Consider the following 19,619-nt stretch of genomic DNA (forward strand, 5'->3'; position numbering starts at 1 on the left):
AACCCGGCTGCGGCGGCTGCATTTCTCTGTGGCCAGATTAGGGTGGACGTTAAAGAACTTCAGGTGGTCGAAATTTCCGGAGCCCTCCATTACGGCGTCTCTCATAATCATATGGTGGTTTTGGGACGTCATACCCCACTTATCATCATATCGTCATCAAGGTGATGGCTGAGGGCGCCAGCGAGGTAGCTGACCGCGTGGCAACGAATTACAGCCACCGCTGGCAGAAGCTGGGACCCAGGTCAGTGGACATAGAAAAAGCACATCGGGGCTTTGCCGCTCCACCGTACAGCTGGTGTGTGCGGGGTGGGTCCTGTGGCGTTCTTTGCGATTTTAATTTGTGATGGGGAATAGTGTAGATGCATAGACGCGGCGAGAGCACGCGTCTTCAGGTTAAGACGTCGCGTGAAGATGTGAAATAAAAATGCCTTCGTTTGTCACTGCAACTGTAAACAGAAACACCAACAACCATTTTCTAGAGGCTGTTTTATTTTTCGTTCCGAAACGGGTGAATTGGAAAAGCGGAATTAGCTTGGCACATACATACACACTTCTACACACATATGTACATACACATCGTATACACACTTCTAGCTTTCCTCCGAAACAGTAATAATAAATTACTCAATAGTTTTATTAATGTGTGTAGGGATGTTTAAAAAAATAAAAACTTGAGTATGTACGTGTGAACATAACCAAAAAAAGGTGGGGGGCCTCCAATTATGAAATTTCCACAGAAACATTTATTTTCCTACAGCAATCGTCAGTGTAAACACAGCTAGCGCACTCCCCGCACGCGAATACCGCGTCAGCCGGGGCGGCGTGACGCCACCGTCTCGGACACTCGCCGCACCCACACCGTTTACCCCGATATCCTTGGTAAATTCGAACACTCTTTCTGTCATTGAATTAATTGTCAAACTCACCCCCGCAGGGGTGAGTGGGCCGATCCCGGAGGTAGTGCAATACCGGGCCAACCCGTGGCGGAGGTGAAGCAAGCTTCAAGCACTCCGCCGTATTGCAAAAATAAGTTTAATATCTTGGATCCAAATAGGATGCGTATGAGATATTAAGCTGATAAAAACAGATACTACACAAAGAGAAGTTTATTGAACTTCAAACTGAAACGACAGGTACATTGACATGCGTTTTACAAAATAAACAAGCGGGAGAACATTGAATATATTCAAGTGTACGCTTACACAAGCAAATACAAAGGAGCTTGTTACAAAGATGGAGTTAAACTAATCAGGAAAAAAACACACACACAGTTGTGAACGGGATGCCATATACATATGTACAATAACCAGCGACGCCTTGGTGTCGACGGGCGGGGCCAGCGGCAACACTACAGTGTCAAACAAGTGTCTATATGTAATTCGGTGCTACAGAGGTGTATCTTGGGAGCGGGGAGGGGCGGGGTCACCTTCGTTTGGGACTAAACATGCGATTGCTCCTGAGTTGGGCACTCCTCGGGAACCGAGAGGGGTTAATAGTGCAAAATTGGGGCAGCGAACTTGCCCTCTCTCATGAACAAAAATTTCGTGTGCCAGCGGCGGAGGAACATCTCCTGTCCACTGGCCTCAAGTTCCCGTGAGAGGAGCTCCCACACCAGCCTTCTGATACGCGTAACGGCCGGTGGTGCTGCCCGAACTGGCCGTCGTCGCACTTCCGCGAGGGACCGGCGCTGCCACACAACAAAAAGGGTACAGGCGGTCACAATCCGCGCAAACGCGCCCTTGTTGCGTCTGTGACCTGGTGGGGGGCGTATCCCAAAGGTGTGCGTTACCATGCGCCAGACTCGCCGCACAGCTGAACACTCCAGCAAGGCGTGCTTCCGCGTTTCCGGTTCCCTGCAATTTGGGCAGCCGTCGTCGCGTACAATGCCTAGTTTCTTCAGGCGGCACCTAGTAGGGAGGACCTCCCACGCCCTCTTCCAGAGAAAATCCTGGATATCGCAGGGTAGCAGGCTATGAAGCAGGAAGAGGTCGCGCTTAGCTTGCTCTGCTCGTTGCTTGTCCTCGTCGGTGAGCTGGCTCGCCGTGAGTGCCTCCACTATGCGGGCCGGCTGCTCCGCGTCGGGATCACAATTCGCCGCTTCCTTGCGCAGCATGCGTGCCGTCGCCGCTGCTACCCTGTAAAAGGGCGAGGGCGATTCAGCGTGCGGGCCAGTGTGTCGACCGGCATCGAGCCAACTGTTCGACGGGCCGCTCCAATAGTGCAGCAAGCCTCTCCCGACATAGTTTTCTGCTTGCGCCATCTTGCGAGCCGTTTTCAAGGCGAGCAGTTTGCTCAAGGTGAGTGCGTGTGGGAGGCCCAGCCCCCCTCTTTAACTTCCAACTGGAGGAGGGTTCGTTTGACAGGGGGTGGTGTCCTGCCCCATAGTAGGTCGTTGGCTAACGTGCCGAGTCGTGTGGCCACCCGCGCCGGCATCGCTGTCACCCTGTTCACGTAGGAGGCCAAGGCAAGAACACTAGTCTTGATTGCGACGGCCTTTTCACGCAGGGCAAGTTGAGCAGTGCAGCGCGCTCGGTGAGCTGTGCAGCCCTGTCGATGACCCTTGTCCATGCGGAAACGTCGACGCCTTCTCGGTTAAAGTAGACGCCGAGGACCTTAACCGTGCAGACCGGTTCTATGTCGCTATTGCTTCAGAAGGGAACGGACCGAAGAGCAGTGCTCGGCTCTTTCTCTCGTTCAGTTGGGCTCCTGACACCTTAGCGTATAGTTCAAATACGCTGCGGAAGCGGTCGAGACTTCGTGCATCCTTGAGGAACAGGGATATGTCGTCGGCAAACGCCAGGACTCTAATCTCTTCGGCACCGGTCATTGGCAGGCCTCGAATGCGTTCGTCGCCAGCCAGATATGTGAGCAGAGGCTCTATCGAGAGGACAAACAGGGTTGGGCCTAAGGGGCACCCTTGCCTAATGCCTCTCGTGTACCGGAACAAAGCAGTGGTCGTGCCGTTCACCGCGACGCAACTACGCAGGTTGGTGTACAGAAGCTCGATGGCAGCGACAAACTCCTGCGGGAGCCCGAACTAACAGAGCACTTCAAAGAGGTACGTGTGCCTCACCCTGTCAAACGCCTTGGCTTGGTCGAGAGACAGGAAGGCACCGGTGACTCTTTTCTGGGTCGCGTATTCAAAAACATCTCTTGTGGCGGTGAGGTTGGCAAACATTGACCGGCCAGGCACGGCGCAGACTTGGTGGGGAGCTATCAAGTCCGGCAAGAAGGTCCTCAGCCTGGTGTTCAATATGGACGCCACGATCTTATAGTCTACATTGAGTAGAGAGATCGGGCGCCATGACGACAGTTCGCGCGGGGATGCGCCGTCTTTGAGAATGAGGGTGATGCGCCCTTCGCTGAATGAATCCGGTTTCACGTGCTTCTGGAGGACCAGGTTGATCATGGCCAGTAGCGAGGCTCGCAAATCTTCAAAGAAGGTCGCGTAAAAGCCGGCTGTCAGGCCATCAGTGCCTGGAGCCGAGTTAGGCGGCATGGCTCGGATGGCAGCGCGAAGTTCCTCTTCCGTTGCTGCGCCGCACAGAACTGTGCCCTCATCTTCGGCGAGTCGGGGCAGGCGCGAACACAGACTCGTCATGAGAGCCGCTTCCGGGAGTGGGCCACAAGGGTCCGGCGCATGAAAAAAGGCCTCGAAGTAGTTATGGAACTCCGCTTCGATCTCGGTGGGGTCAGTGATCAGGCTGCCGTCGGGCCTTTGCACCTCCGAGATTCGAAGGTGACCGGTACCTCGCACCTCATTCATGTCCAGGTCTGGCACGTCCCCCGCAGCGACTCGGGATTCACGTGCGTTGCGCGCGATTTCCTGGAAGAGGCGATCGTGCTGAACTTGAAGCGAGTGGAGATAGTAGCGTGTACAAGTCGTGAGGTGGTCTGCACTCTGTACAATCCGCATCCGGCGGAGTAGCTCATTCATCTCTTTTGTGATGCGCTTCTTCCTCACGCTGCCTTCTTCTTGCAGAAACGCTCTCCATCTCGCCTTCAAGTCGTCCCATTCTGCGGGGCTGGTACAGGGGGAGGCCTCAATCGTCTCCTCCAGGAACGCGGATATTCTGGGGGCGCTCTTGCGGTCTTTTATGAGCGCCGGGTCGAGGCGCCAAGCTTCGTTTCTTGGATGAGGGCCGGGCGTCCCCCTCACCGTTGTGACCAGCGGGAGGTGGTCGGTTCTGTCCGCCAGCCCGTCGTGGAGGATGAGGACTTCGCACGCCGCAATAGAACCGACGAGGCGCTCGGGGACGTAGGCTCGGTCCAGCCTGCTGGCCGTTGTCCGCGAGGTTCGGGTGGGGGCGAACTCGTTTCCATGTACGTGTACCCAGGCGTCCGTGAGCCGCAGGTGCCGGAGGATCTTGACCAGCTCTTTGGCGTGGTAAGCTGAGCCGCCTTGACCCGGGCCCCGGACGTCTCTTGTAGAGTCCACGACGCAATTGAAGTCCCCGAGAACCACGTGGGGAATGGACTCCACCAGGTAGCCATGTGTCACACCGGTCCCGTTAATTAGGGAGGCGATCGCCGGGCTAATTCCAAGGGTCGAAGTATCGGCCCCCCGAACCGCACCACGAAAGCGTGGACAATTTAGAAGTGGTCCTTTTTGGCGCGCCAGCGGACGCCGGGTGTGGTCCAAAGAACAAGTCAGAGCCGAGAGTTGTGAAGCAAACAAAATTATATTCTCATTAACGACAGATCAAAAACAATACACACGTATGCACACTCCACAATAGTTACATACAATACGTCACCAAGCAAACAACGTACTACACAGTACAATCAGCCACACTCAAAACAACGGACATAGACAACGAACGATACGCTCTACAATGCAGTCGCATGCATTGAACAACCAAGACACTTAAAGACTAAAGAGATAGAAACCTATCCAGTCCAAAGTTCTTGGAACAAAAGTCTGGATGATACTCTTCCGAGAATCACTCACTCAAAGTCCAGCGTTGTTGTCGTTCCGCGCCCTCGAAGTTTCTCTTCCAGGAAACCTCGCGCCTTCAGTTGGCCACTCTCCAAGCTTCAAACTTCTTCGCCGGAAACACGTCGGCTTCCCACACGCAGCTGTTGCCACGCGTCTTCGCTCGATAGCGGTAAACACACGCTCTTGCTTGTAGCGCGAGCTTTCACCCCTCAGGTGGAAATCCTCTTCATCTCCTGCTTTGTCCCTACGGACAAACTTTCGCCGACTACACGGCGGAATCCCTTCGCACTCTGGCGTTAACTTCCGTCTTCTCCTGATCTCTCATCTCGGCTGCTCGGTTAAATACCTTGCGCGCGACATTCCAGACGGTTCTCGTCATTTCGTCGGCGCCATACGCAGCGAAGGCTGGGAAGAGGGCGAGGCGGTTGGAATGCCCTCCACGGCCGATGACTCAACTCGGTATGACCACGCCCCTTTCGTTCTAGAACTTTCGCAGGCTATCTCGGCCACCGATGTGGGGTGAGGAGGTTCGTCGGCGAAGCCACGCTTCCGAGGGGAGAGCGCGCGCCCCCGGGGAGCGTTTAGATGTTTGTTTTCTTTTTCTTTTGACCTCGCGGCGCCACTCCGGCGTTTCGTCGCGACAATTTGGCGGCGCGCCCATTTTAAGCGCTCGTTCTGTGACACTGCCCCCCACTTTAAGAATATTATCTCATAATATTCAGAACCACACAAACGAGCACGAACAGTCCCCACACACTCAAAGACTGTAACATAGTACGTCGCTCCTGACACGTCACATTCGCAATAGTTCACTCAATACAATTGTACATTGTAATTCACTTCCACAACACATGAAATATAGCCACAGGTACATGACTACAACGCTTCATCACACATTCCAAACAATACAAACGTACAAAGTTCACTCATTACCACAATTATACAACACTATACATCACATCACAGCACAGACACCTCGACACTTGTGACACAGGATAACACAACATTAACACAACATATGGCACTCAGCACTGCCAAACACATTCTGATTCGACCTCAGCACCTATCCTGTGTATTTCGAGGTGCGCTTGCGTCCTTTCTTGTGGTGCTCGCTCGATCTCTTCATGTTTTTTTTGTTCTTTTTCGGCGAGCCTTTTCCAACGACGGTATCTGAGGCAGCGTCTCAGCCATCGTTGTCACTTCGGACACTGTTAACGGGTGATAACACTCAACCGATCCTGCCACCCGCTTGTTCACGTCCCCACATTTGGCCTGGCTGGCCAACTCCGTCTCCTTTGTACTGTCGGTCGGTTGAGGTCGTGCCGACGTAAGTCCAGTTGCCCGGCCCGTGAACTCGTTCAACACGATCATCTTATCATTCATAGTCCCTTGCACCGCGGCTTCACCTTGGGCTCGAGTGGGATCCGTCAAGGGTTGCTCCTCCACTGTATCTCGCGGTCGTTGGGTTGGCGAGGGCTCTATCTTAAGGTCTTCTCCCAAACATTCCGGATCATTCGGTCCTCGCGCCCCGTCGATGTTTCCGATGACAAGGTCGTAAAGGGGGGTCGTCATACATAGAGCCGTAACCTTCCCGCTGAAGTATGGGGTTTCAACCTCAATCTCTGCTTCGGGAAGCATCCGAACTGTACGGTCAATTAAGCAAACCGGTTTCGTTTTGCCGGTCAACTCACTTTCCCGTACCAAGTTTCTCAACACGATAACAGTGGAGCTGTCGGTATCTCTTAACACCGTAATCTTTTTGTCCGCAACTTTTCCTGGCAGCGTCGGCATCCCTTTCGTAACACCGGTTGGCTGTTTTGACATTACAGCACCCACAATAGGAATTTTCTCCCTATTCTTCAACTCTACAAATCCGTCGGTGACAGCATTATCATTGGATTTCGGTGCTGCTAGCACACAGGATACCTGGTGAGTTTGACTCGCTCCGTTTCGACATGCGTCTGCTTTGTGCCCAGTCTGACCACACTTGAAACATTTTACTACCGTAGGGCTCGTAAAGATTGTTCGACCGTTTTTCGCGCGATGACCCACTCGGTTAACAGAAAACAACGCGGAGTGCTCTCCGGTGCACGCTTTTTTTCTTCGGGAGCCGATTTCTTCGAATCATCGGGACAATCCTTCTTGACTTTGGCCAAATTAGTTCCACCTTGCGCTTCCAAGAATTGATCAGCCAATTCAAGCATTCCTTCAAGTGACTCAGCCTTCCCCTCTTTCAAATACAGCGACAGGCTTGGGTTGCAACTAGTAAGAAATTGTTCTCTAATTAGGAGCTCTCTAAGTTCATCGTACTCCTGCGCTGTCCCGAAAGTTCAATCCATCTGTCGAAATAATGACAAAGTCGGGCGGCATACTGCGTAGCCGTCTCACCATCAGCTGGCTTACCTGTCCGAAATCTGTGCCGGAAACCTTCTACAGTAAATCTAAATCGCTTCAGCAAAGCAGCTTTCACCTTGGCATAGTTGGCTGCATCGGTCGGCGTCAGCCTACCGTACACACTGAGCGCTTCACCATTCAAGCAAGTACTCAAAGCAGTTGCCCATTGATGTTCCGGCCAATTCTGGCTCCTCGCAATCGCCTCAAACCGGTGAAGGTACGCGTCAAGGTCGTCCTTCCTTTCATCAAACGCTACAAGAAGCTTGCTTGGGTTCAAGCGGAAACCATGATCTTCCCGTTCGCTGCTTTAAACTCTAGCTTGGACGGGAGTTTCACTTCGCTGTTGCAACCGGAGCCGCTCGAGTTCCATCTGTGCTGCCGCTGCCGTTCCCTTTCAGCCATCTCCGCTTCTCTTTCTTCTTTCAGCTGTCGCTCCTTTGCTTCTCTTTCTTCTCTCGCCCTCTCAGCGGCCAGCTTTTCTCTCTCCAGCTCCAACTTCAACTGCTGCTCTCTTTCTTCTTTCAGCTGTCGCTCCTTTGCCTTTCTTTCTTCTCTCGCCCTCTCAGCGGCCAGCTTTTCTCTCTCCAGCTCCAACTTCAACTGCTGCTCTCTTCTTTCGCTCTCTCAGCTGCCAACCTCTCTCGCTCCAACTCAGCTGCCTTTTCTTCCTTAGCACTCTCAGCTGCTAACCTCTCTCTCTCCAACTCAGCTGCTTTTTCTTCCTTGGCTCTCTCTTTTTCTTCTTTTTCCTTCTGGGTGACCCACTTCCGTAGTTCGGCGCCAGAAAGACCCATCTTCTCACCAAGAGCTACTAACTTTTCGAGATCCATGGTGTCTCGCAAATAAAGTCTTGCCGCGTGTAAAAAGTATCTGCCTAATCAGTCTATCGGAACACTCCACTGCACTCGTTAACAAGAACACTGCACAACACACAAAATTGTTCCGATAGCACTATCAACACTCGAGGCTCTTTCTCACTACTTTGGACACAATGTGTACCAAAAGGTCCTGTCGCGGATGCCAGATTAATTGTCAGACATGTCCCGTTTATTAGGGAGGCGATCGCCTGGCTAATACCAAGGGTTGAAGTATCGGCCCCCCGAACCGCACCACGAAAGCGTGGACAATTTAGAAGTGGTCCTTTTTGGCGCGCCAGCGGACGCCGGCTGTGGTCCAAAGAACAAGTCAGAGCCGAGAGTTGTGAAACAAACAAAATTATATTCTCATTAACGACAGATCAAAAACAATACACACGTATGCACACTCCACAATAGTTACATACAATACGCCACCAATCAAACAACGTACTACACAGTACAATCAGCCACACTCAAAACAACGGACATAGACAACGAACGATACGCTCTACAATGCAGTCGCATGCATTGAACAACCAAGACACGTAAAGACTAAAGAGATAGAAACCTATCCAGTCCAAAGTTCTTGGAACAAAAGTCTGGATGATACTCTTCCGAGAATCACTCACTCAAAGTCCAGCGTTGTTGTCGTTCCGCGCCCTCGAAATTTCTCTTCCAGGAAACCTCGCGCCTTCAGTTGGCCACCCTCCAAGCTTCAAACTTCTTCGCCGGAAACACGTCGGCTTCCCACACGCAGCTGTTGCCACGCGTCTTCGCTCGATAGTGGTAAACACACGGTCTTGCCTGTAGCGCGAGCCTTCACCCCTCAGGTGGAAATCCTCTTCATCTCCTGCTTCGTCCCTACGGACAAACTTTCGCCGACTACACGGCGGAATCGTTTCGCACTCTGGCGTTAACTTCCGTCTTCTCCTGATCTCTCATCTCGGCTGCTCGGTTAAATACCTAGCGCGCGACATTCCAGACGGTTCTCGTCATTTCGTCGGCGCGATACGCAGCGAAGGCTGGGAAGAGGGCGAGACGGTTGGAATGCCTTCCGCGGCCGATGACTCAACTCGGTATGACCACGCCCCTTTCAATCTAGAACTTTCGCGGGCTATCTCGGCCGCCGATATGGGGTGAGGAGGTTCGTCGGCGAAGCCACGCTTCCGAGGGGAGAGCGCGCGCCCCGGGGTGCCTTTAGATGTTTGTTTTCTTTTTCTTTTGACCTCGCGGCGCCACTCCGGCGTTTCGTCGCGACAATTTGGCGGCGCGCCCATTTTTAGTGCTCGTTCTGTGACACCATGCAGCTCCTTAAAATAATTGTTGGTGTCCGACCTCGTCACCGGTGCGTAAACGTTAACGAAGCGCACCTTCGACCCGTCAACGAAGACGTCGAGCACAAGTATACGCCCGTTTGCACCGAAGACACAATGGGACTTCTGTCGGAACCTGCCCGTCACAAATACGACCCCGACGCCACAAGCCCTCGCACATGTTAGAGAAAAAAAACCTTCAGCTTGGCAGTTGCGCTTAAAGATAATTACGTCGAGCGGGGAGCAAAAGTTTGTCTCCTGGAGAAAGAGGAGATCAATGCCTTTGGAACGGGCAAACGACAATACGGCTGCTTGTTTGCCCCTATCGCGAAAGCCGCGAATATTTAGCGTGGCGAACCGCAGCGCAGTCATGTTCCGTCAGTCGGAGCGCGGTGCCTCTCTTGGGGGGAGAAGGAACGATGAAAGGCGCGATAACTAGGAGAGTTGGGCATCAGTGGAGCGCGGGCGAAGGGGGGCGAGAAGAATGCTGCACTAAAGAGTGGAAGGGGCCCAGCCAGGTGAGCGAGACAGCAGAGGGTGAAAGAAAGCGGGAGAGCAGAATGCCGCGAGGCCATCGGAGCAGGCGCGCCGCTTCGTTTTTCAGGTAGCTTTTTTAGCAAATATGAGACGCGACATGAGAAACCGCGCTTGGAGCACGGGACGCGACCAGCGTTCGTACACTTCAGGCACAAAGGCGCGGCAACGCACAAAAAAACGGACTCGGACGTGTCCAACACAACCGAGTAAATCCCCCCCTCCCCGGCACCACACTGCGCCGCAACGCCACCGCCTACTCGGTTGTTTCACCGCCATCCGCGGGGGGGGGGGGGTCCCCCTTGGACGCGGTGGTCTTTCCCAACCTCGGGGTCTTCGCCTTCGGCGGGGCGTCGCTGTCGCTGCTGCTCACTTCCAGCCCGGTCCGCCGCTGCCTCGCCTCGCGAGTGGGGGAACCCTCACGGGAGTGATGCTGCGGCTCGTCTCCTTGACGACGACGCGAGCGAGACCTCGGCCCACGGCCCGCGTCGCGACTTGAGGCCCGCGCGCCCGAATCGCGACCAGCCCCGTCCCCGCGGCGACGACGCGAACGCGAACCAGATTGCCGCTCGCGGCCAGGCGCCGGGTGAACCACGGGCGGGTCCGGTCGCCGGCCCTTGTGGGGCACAGCCCGCTCCGGGGAAGGGTCCGACGACGCATGGTCGTCGACCTCAGGCAGGGCATAGTGCCCGCGGCTGACGATGGGCCTGTCCTCCCGGGCTGGGGCTTGCGGAAGCCCTCCTAAATCATGTGCTGTAACAGGGGCCAGCAAGTTGGTCGGCGCGTTGGAGGCTGAGTGGTCTGTCTCCTCTTGCTCAGGAGGCGCCGCGGACGCGTCATCCAAGGTAGCCAAAGGCGGCCAGTCCTCGGCACCCGATGGGCTTGCGGGTGTCGTAGGGGACGCCGATCGCGTCGGGCCCGTCTCGGTATCGGCTGTATCTGCGCCAGAAGACGCCGACGCCGAAGCAACGGAGGCAGACGCTCCGCGCGTCTCTTCCTTGACGCATGATGACTCCGCACTGCTACCGGAGCTCGAGTATGATTCCCCGTCACGACGCCAAGAGAGGGGGCCCTTCGCAGTCGTGCGGGACGCGGTCTTAGGCGCAAGAACCTGAAGGCGCGAAGAGGACTCACTCGACCTCGGCGAAGGGGCGCCGGATGACTGGCTAGGTGCTCCGTTGGTGACTGTCAGCACCGATGAACCGCGGGCTGCGGCCGCGTAGGAGCGCCTGCAGAAACAATCGCGCGTCTCGTGACGGCCCCCGCAACGCGTGCACTTGGCTGTACAGCCCTCTGTGTCGTGGCCGAAGACGCCACAACGCTTGCAAAACGCGGCCGTGCACGCGGTCGCCATGTGCCCGACCTCGCCGCAGCGCGCGCATACCCGACGAATGCCTCTGTATTCGCACATTACTTTGTGCCTCGCAATCGTTATAAAGTTGGGGACAGGGCGATGCATCTCAATTTTAACGAGACGCACCCAGTTCAGCTTGGTCTGGCGAGTGGCTAAGGTGGCAAACGAAATGCCCTTCACCTTACCAAACTGAGCAAGGCATTACTGAGGGTCTCGTCCGACAGAAAGCCGGGGTAGCGGTAGACGTTTACATACGTTACCGGCGGCCCAACGGCCTCTACCGGCACGTTCCCTCCGCTAACTCTAAAACCCTCTGCGACCATCAGCTTCGTCGCCTGACCAGCGTTGCGGGTGCAAACCAGAAATTTTGCTCCCCCCATGTTCTGCAACAACAAAACGCTATCGTCACCGGCTGTTTCCTCTATAGCATCTATTAAATCGCCCACAGAAACGTCGCCGTCGGGCGCTCAGAACATAAAACAATTTTCCCTCACCGGGAGTTCAAATGGCGTGGCCATACTCGTAGGTGGATTCCGCAAGTCGCCGGGTCGGGCGAGGCTTGAGGGTGACTGGTTACGTGCACGCGAGCTGCACACTGGTAGAACGCGGCTCAGTCGAGGCGAGGTCCGCGCAGGACTAGGTGGAGCCCGGTGTACCGCAGGAGGGCTCCGGGACGGCAGGCGTGGGCCGGGGACCTTGCACCACCAGGCATGGGGCGAGCGGGCACCAGGCAGGAGCCGGAACCCCGAGGCAGCAGGCGTGCGCGCGGAGCGGCGCAGCCACAGGAACGACCGCTGGGACGGACTTCACAGGAACCGGGGGCCGACGCCAACGTGACGTGACCCCAGGTCTCGCAGGGAGGCTTGAAACAACGGCCACCCGAATTACTTGATCCTAGCCAAAAGGCCGAGAAGCGATGCAATTCATTAGCACTTAATTAAAATCCATTCTTTCACACCTCGTACTTAGTCCTGGCCAAAAGCCAGGCAAACAGTAGCAAAGCAATTCCGACGTCCACCCATGCACAACCAGCATTGTGCACCGACAGCGGCGGCGCTGGCTTCACGGCATTGCTTTTATCCCTAGTCCGCTTGAAGTTTCTTGTTTCGCTTACAAACATGTCAAAACTGAAACCTTCTTTTTCCCAGAGGTCAAAGCCACGCGTGCTTGCTTGCATGCGTACTCTCAAATGTAACCATGACGTCACACCGAATGCTTGCCGGCGAACATTATCAGGCATGTCGCGAGGGATGCTACAGCACTTGTTTTAAAAACTGATGCATAGTGTACATGTCCAACTCGAGCACCAAAGCATGGAAGGGAAAAAAATGACTGTGCAAAATGTGACTACGTCACCCATCCAACATGGCTTCTACGCTGGCTGCCCAAGCAACGCCTCTGCAACGACGCCCACAATCATCGGCAAAAACGTGTTGCCTTTGGCTGCTTCAACGCGCTCAACGTACGCCTTGCAAGTTCCGACGTGGCGGAACACCGCACCGAGGTCGACGAAGGTCCTGCCGTAAAAGGCAGACCCGGGAATGCGTGCGAAACGTCTACCGCGTGCGTTGTAAAGCCGTTGAATGAAGGGTCATGTGGCAGAGGGTGACGGAACGTGAGTGTGCGACATGCCGCTGCGATGTCGTTCAAGCGTTCAATGGGCCGGCAGGCTCTGCCTGTCGTGGTCGAAAACGCTTGTCCAAGTTTTGCTGATTCCGAGGGGTAGGAGTGCTATGATGGCGTGTACGAGGCGCTGGTGCGGCGCTCCGTCGATCGTGCCAGACGGACATGAGGCGGTCGTCAGAAGGCGGTCGTCAAGTGGTCGCGGAAATCAGTGGAGAAGTACTCGCCTGCGCTTTTCGTCGAATTCCAATGAGTAACGTGCGAGAAGACTCGCGACAGACGGTCTTCGGGAGACGGGTGGTTGCACAAATGCGACCGTGCGTCAACGTGCAGCCATATTCGTGGATTATTTCGCCCCATTACGATAGCTTCGTCACTGCGCTCGCTGGTGTTGCTTGTTTTTGTTGGCCTTCACTTGTGGCTCACACCCACTGTGGGGGATTGGCCGGTTTGTTGTTCTGCTTCTTCGACTTCTACATACTCGGCTTAGTGAAGCTGTGAGGAGTGATGAGTGGGTACAGAGGCAAAGCACAGCAAAGCTCACCCGGGGCGTGATCTCACGCGTCCTGGGTTCCACGGCGCTTCAGGTACGTGCGTGGTGCGTCCGTACGTCTAGTGCGCAATGTCCAAGTTGGAACTTCCAGCAACTGGCAATTCCATTCAGGTGAGCGTGCGAGGATGTTTGTTGTAATTAACGAGAGCCAACGGTGGATGAGCTGGTATGAGATGGTGTTCAGAAATGTAGTGTGTGATCAACAAGGCGATGTCCGTCGTGATGGTCTAGTGGCTGTAAGGTACTCGGCTGCTGACCCGCAGGTTGTGGGATCGAAACCCGGACGCGACGGCTGCATTTCCCTGTGGTCAGATTAGGGTGCTCGTTAAAGAATGTCAGGTGGTCGAAATTTCCGGGCCCTCCATTACGGCGTCTCTCATAATCATATGGTGGTTTTGGGACGTCATACCCCACATATCATCATATCGTCATCAAGGTGATGGCTGAGGGTGCCAGCGAGGTAGCTGACCGCGTGGCAACTAATTACAGCCACCGCTGGCAGAAGCTGGGACCCAGGTCAGAGGACATAGAAAAAGCACATCGGGGCTTTGCCGCTCCACCGTACAGCAGGTGTGTGCAGGGGGGGTCCTGTGGCGTTCTTTGCGATTTTAATTTGTGATGGGGAATAGTGTAGATGCATAGACGCGGCGAGAGCACGCGTCTTCAGGTTAAGACGTCGCGTGAAGATGTGAAATAAAAATGCCTTCGTTTGTCACTGCAACTGTAAACAGAAACACCAACAACCATTTTCTAGAGGCTGTTTTATTTTTCGTTCCGAAATAGGGTGAATTGGAAAAGCGGAATTAGCTTGGCACATACATACACACTTCTACACACATATGTACATACACATCGTATACACACTTCTAGCTTTCCTCTGAAACAGTAATAATAAATTACTCAATAGTTTTATTATTATGTGTAGGGATGTTTAAAAAAAATAAAAACTTGAGTTTGTACGTGTGAACATAACCAAAAAAAGGGGGGGCCCTCCAATTATGAAATTTCCACAGAAACATTTATTTTCCCACAGCAATCGTAAGTGTAAACACAGCTAGCGCACTCCCCGCACGCGAATACCGCGTCAGCCGGGGCGGCGTGACGCCACCGTCTCGGACACTCGCCGCACCCACGCCGTTTACCCCGATATCCTTGGTAAATTCTAACACTCTTTCTGTCATTGAATTTATTGTCGAACTCACCCCCGCAGGGGTGAGTGGGCCGATCCCGGAGGTAGTGCAATACAGGGCCAACCCGTGGCGGAGGTGAAGCAAGCTTCAAGCACTCCGCCGCATTGCGAAAATAAGTTTAATATCTTGGATCCAAATAGGATCCGTATCAGATAATAAGCTGATAAGAACAGACTTTTTTATTCAATATTACATACACAATAACATCATAATGGTTAGAAAAAACTCAATAGAAAACTTGGTATAAGTGTAAAAGTTAAAGTCCGGTAACGAAAGGGTTAAAAACGGTTAGTACACATAAGTTAAAAACGGTAAAACTGTAAAGGTGTATAAGTCTAAAAACATGGAAAAATCGCAACTCTAAAAACTTTGGCTCTATACAATGTCACTGTACACCGATGTGGCGGCGGTAAATGTCATTGGAAGCCGCGATCGTGTCACTGACGCACAAGCGTTTCATTGTTCGCAGATAGTTCTTAGAACACAGTCTGCGCGTGACACGATCGTTCGCCGGGTCCCACGACCCCAGGCAGCCGACGACGATGGCTTCGATGGAGACGCGCTGGAACCGTCGGAGGAGATGTCGCTGTAAGGGGGCGTACTTCTCCTCCTTAAGCCTCCGGGCTTCCTGGAACGCCTGCAGTCTGTTGTCGAAAGGGCAGCAGACGTCCAGGATCAAGGCTTCCTCGCCTCGTGCCAGGACCAGGTCAGGTCGCAGGCCGGGAAGTCCGACCTGTTGGTTCTCCCAGATGACGGTGAACCTTCCCAGGGCAGCCTTCTTGATACGTGCGACGATGGCGTTGTGGCGCCCCGTCATTGCCCGGCTCTGCCGCATACAATGGCAGAGTACGTGTGGCAGCGTCTCCTCCCTGTACCCGCAGCGTCGGCACCGTTTATCTGCTGCAGGTACCCAGGTACGTGTGCCGTTGAGGGGGAGGAGATTACGCCGGACTCGATGAATGAAGCGCCACTCCTTGAACGTGGTGTAGCCGCCGGTCCGCATGAAGTGGGAGTTAGCGGGGTCCGCCGCTACACACGCCATCGCCTTGCCCTGGTTTGGCTTCGCCTCGAGGGAACGGTCCCGGTTCTGGCTGAGGATGGCCCGGAGAGTTTTCGCCAGCTTGTTCCGGTTCCGCGCGGACACCGTGGCCTCCCCGCACGTGATGCGGGCGCCCTGGTCTTGTAGCTCCCAGGCGACAGTTAGGCGACGGGAGGCTTTGCGGGCCTCCGTCCAGACAGACTGAAGTTGAGTTGGGGTCTGTCTGAAGTCGCCTTCCGTGTCGCCCGAGAGGTAGGCCTCGATGTCCTCGTCGTCAGCATCGCGTCGGAGCCGCCTGGAGACCACCTGGTGCAGCGCCTCCCTTGCCCGCTCCCGAACCTCCGAGTCCGTCGACGTCAGGAGCTTGAAGGCCCCGTCCACCCGGCAGATGTCACTCAGCTCCGCCGCCAAAGGGATCCCTGCAGTGCCGACCCGTGCGCTCCCGTACACGTAGTCGTTAGATGCCCTGGCCGGAACGTACAGGGTCTTCTTGATGAGGGGGCAGAGCTCGTCATCCAGACGCTGCCACTCTCCCTTGCTGGTGAGGCCCACCCGCATGGCGAAGTTCAGGGCTGGATATAAAAAATTTCAATCGCATCCAGCCTCTGCCACGGGGTGAGCATTGAGGAGAGAAGCTTCCTGCCCAGGTAGATGGCCTCGTCGACGGTTGTTTGGTCCGGGAGCACCCGAAAGCCCACAGGTCGCCCCAGGAAACGGTGCCCCTCGTAGTCCGCCAGTGCCGGAACCGGGACGCCTCCAATGGTGAAAGTGCTGGGCCGTGTGCCCACCGGATAGCGCCCGGATAGGTGGAGGGTGCGGCACTTGGCGGGCTTGAGTCGCAGTCCCAGCCGGTCCGAGAGGGTTGTCACGACATTGAGACGGCGCTGCAAGGTGGTGGGGTCCACAGCGAGCAGAGTCAGATCATCGGCGTAAGCAAGAATGTTGTGCTGCTTATCGCCTCCCTGCACTGCCCTGATGACTGGATCCAACACCAAGTTGAATAGCAGGCCGCTCAGTGGACATCGCTGCCTCAGGCCAGCTCTGATGGGGATAGGCTCCGTGGTGCCAGCTGCTGCCACGACGCAGGTGGTATTGGCGCGGTCGAGCTCCTCCACGATCTCCGCGAAGGTCTCCTCTGCGCCGGCGCCGCGGGCAGCCTCAACGAGGGCCTGATGGGCGACCGAGCCAAAGGCATTGGCGTAGTCGAGGAAACCTACGCACAGCTCCCCACCTTTTGTCCTGGCGTCATCCAGGCGTCCCTGCAGCACGAAGTTGAGTTCAAACACCCCATCGTACGGCAGCAAGCCCTTTTGACACCTGGACAGACCGCATGGTCGCCCAACCACCGCTGCAGCCGGGTAGTGAGACACCCGGCATACAGTTTAGCGATTGTCCGACAAAGGGCAATGGGTCGCCAGTTTGTAGGATCCTCGCGGTCGCCCTTCTTGTAGATCAGGATCGTCCTCGATGATTTCCAGCTCTTGGGTGTGCGGCGGTGTAAGAGACAGATGTTGAACACCGCCGCCAGGAACCGCCCGTCAGGATCCACCTGCCTCCAGTGGTGGTAGGTCAGACGTTCCTCCCCAGGAGCTGTGCTTTCGCACCTTCGGAGCTTGGCTGCGACTTCGTCTGGCAGGAAGGGGCACGTGTCCATCTCCTCTGTTGTGGGGGCTCGTGACCTGAGGAGCGTAGTGTCCACGGCTACCGGGGCCCAGAGTTCAGTGAAGTGGCCTTGAAGGGTGCCTGGGTTGATGGGGCAGAGCTCGGACGGGCCTTCCGCAATAAGGCGGACGGCCCGGCGCCGGTTTCTCCTGTAAGGTCCCTGTATGAGAGAAGCATTGTCGGGGTTTATCTCACGCCGAGGTGGTGTTTGGCGTGAGCCCCGACAGGGCAGCCGAAGATGGTCAACGATGGCTGCCTCGGCGCGGTCCAGGATCGGCTCGAACCGCGCCCATTGCTCCTCCGACACAGGGCTCCGGCCAAGGTCACGTAGCTCTGCCGTCACCTCCGCCAGGAACCAGGCACTCTCGGGCCCCAGGGTGTCAGCTGCCTCATCCTGTGTTGCGTACTGGCTGCCGGTGACGTCGCCATGGGGCGCTGGCGGATCGGCGGGTTCTCGCCCCGTTTCGCCAGGGTTGTTGTTTGCGAGTGTCGTCGCCTGCTGAGTAGGCGCCGAGAACTCGACGATGCGCCCCATCTGCTGGCCAGCTGGCTCCTCGGTGTCGTCTGCAGCTTGGCTGACGTATTCCTCCGAGGAGCTGACGTCATCGCCTGCGGGTACTGCCTGGTTGGAGTCACCACCCGGCTGGTCGTTGCCCGCATTGTCCGCCTGGTGTACAAGCGCGCTCTCCGTGCCGTCGTCGTCTGGAGAGTCACGGAAAAGCTGACTCGTCGAGCCAACGGGCGTCGCTCCGAGTGCAAGCTCCCCCAGGGCCCCATCTCCGTCCATAGGAGCAGGTGTGACCTCCTGGGAGGGAGGCCCGGTCACGGTGCTTGGGGCAGGGGGGCATTGGTCCGCCGTCAGCTCGCCTTCAGCCTGCGTGGGTGAAACCGCCGACAAAAGGGGGGGATGTGGGGGTGTAGCCGGTCCAGGTGGAGGCTGATGAGGTGCCGTCCTGGTGTCCCCTGCACGGCGGGACTCTCCTGAAGGACCGGCTACAGCGGCTGCTGGTGGTGGACCGGCGGTAGCATTCTGCCGGGCCAGGAGTGCCTCCTCCCTTCGGTGCCGTTGCTCATGATTGTAGAGCCCCTTCTAGGACGTGAAGGAGCTCGAGCAGGTCGGGCACTGGTGCCGGTGAGGGGGGGAGGGGCAGCAGCTGGAAGGTTCACCAGGCAGCCATGCGTTGTCGGCCGTTTCCCCAGCGTAGCGCCGCAAATTGTACAGTGGTAGATCGTCCGGGTTATCAGCACGCCATGCTCCCCCTCGAGGTGCCGCTGCGGCGACTGGCGGCGCGACGTCCACACTTCGGAGTTGTAGGCGGTCGCGCAGCCCTCCTCGCAGCATAGAAACGTCGCCGGGAGTGGAAAGAAGAGCGTGAGGGTGGCACCCTCCCGCTCAGACTGGCGCTCCTGGACGGGAGGGTCGCCATCGTCCTCACTATCGTCGGGAGCAGAGTTGCCCCCGGAGGCCATGTTCCAGCGGCCCCGCTAGGCGGGATGGCCAGCAGGTATGGATGGCCTCATGGGACGCGGCGACCACCGCTGGTCAGTGAGAGTCTCCGGGAGCAGCGGCAGGGAGGCCAGCCGAGCGACCACATGGCTGGCGGGGCGCCGGAGCAGCAGGCGGGAGCAGAGGGCAAGCAGGCGGCCCCGGGCGGTAGCGGCGAGCAAGCGCCGCTGGGCAGGCGGCGAGCGGGCAGGCGGCGAGCAGGCAGGCGGCGGGACCAAGCTGCGGAGCGGGCGGCTAGGCCAGCGACGAGCGAGCGAGCGCTGCCGGGCAGGCGGCGAGAAGGAGAGCGGACGCAGGCAGCAGGCGGCGAAGCGAGCGGCGAGACCAGGCGAGCAGGACCGGGCGGTGACGGCAGCAGAGCACCAGGCAGGCAGGCAGGCAGGCAGGCAGCGATCCAGGCAACAGCAGGCAGCAGACACCCAAGAGCAGTGGTAGCCGTGGATAGGGCTGGGTGAGGGAAGGGAGAAAAGACGCCGCTGTAACCGGGCGGGTTCCGGTAGCTTCCACGAAGATCAAAAGTGCAGGGCGGTCAAGCCACACGACTACACTTTGGTCTTAGCCAAAAGGCCGAGAAGCGATCTACACACATATGTACATACACATCGTATACACACTTCTAGCTTTCCTCCGAAACAGTAATAATAAATTACTCAA

General features: G+C 56.2%; 1 protein-coding gene and 2 non-coding genes across 3 annotated transcripts; all 3 read right to left on the reverse strand.

The window, feature by feature from the left end:
* Positions 1-935: 935 nt before the first annotated feature.
* LOC142766387 (U2 spliceosomal RNA) lies at positions 936-1,126 on the reverse strand. The gene has a single exon (XR_012884513.1). It is a non-coding gene; the product is annotated as a U2 spliceosomal RNA (small nuclear RNA).
* A 13,652-nt stretch (positions 1,127-14,778) lies between these two features.
* LOC142766521 (U2 spliceosomal RNA) lies at positions 14,779-14,964 on the reverse strand. Its single transcript, XR_012884565.1, has one exon. It is a non-coding gene; the product is annotated as a U2 spliceosomal RNA (small nuclear RNA).
* A 178-nt stretch (positions 14,965-15,142) lies between these two features.
* On the reverse strand, positions 15,143-16,354 carry LOC142765921 (uncharacterized). Its single transcript, XM_075867724.1, has one exon. The coding sequence runs from the start codon at positions 16,352-16,354 to the stop codon at positions 15,143-15,145; it is 1,212 nt and encodes a 403-aa protein (XP_075723839.1).
* Between the last annotated feature and the right edge of the window lie 3,265 nt (positions 16,355-19,619).

This window comes from Rhipicephalus microplus, chromosome 6 (assembly GCF_043290135.1).
Source record: "Rhipicephalus microplus isolate Deutch F79 chromosome 6, USDA_Rmic, whole genome shotgun sequence".
Taxonomy (NCBI): Eukaryota; Metazoa; Arthropoda; class Arachnida; order Ixodida; family Ixodidae; genus Rhipicephalus; species Rhipicephalus microplus.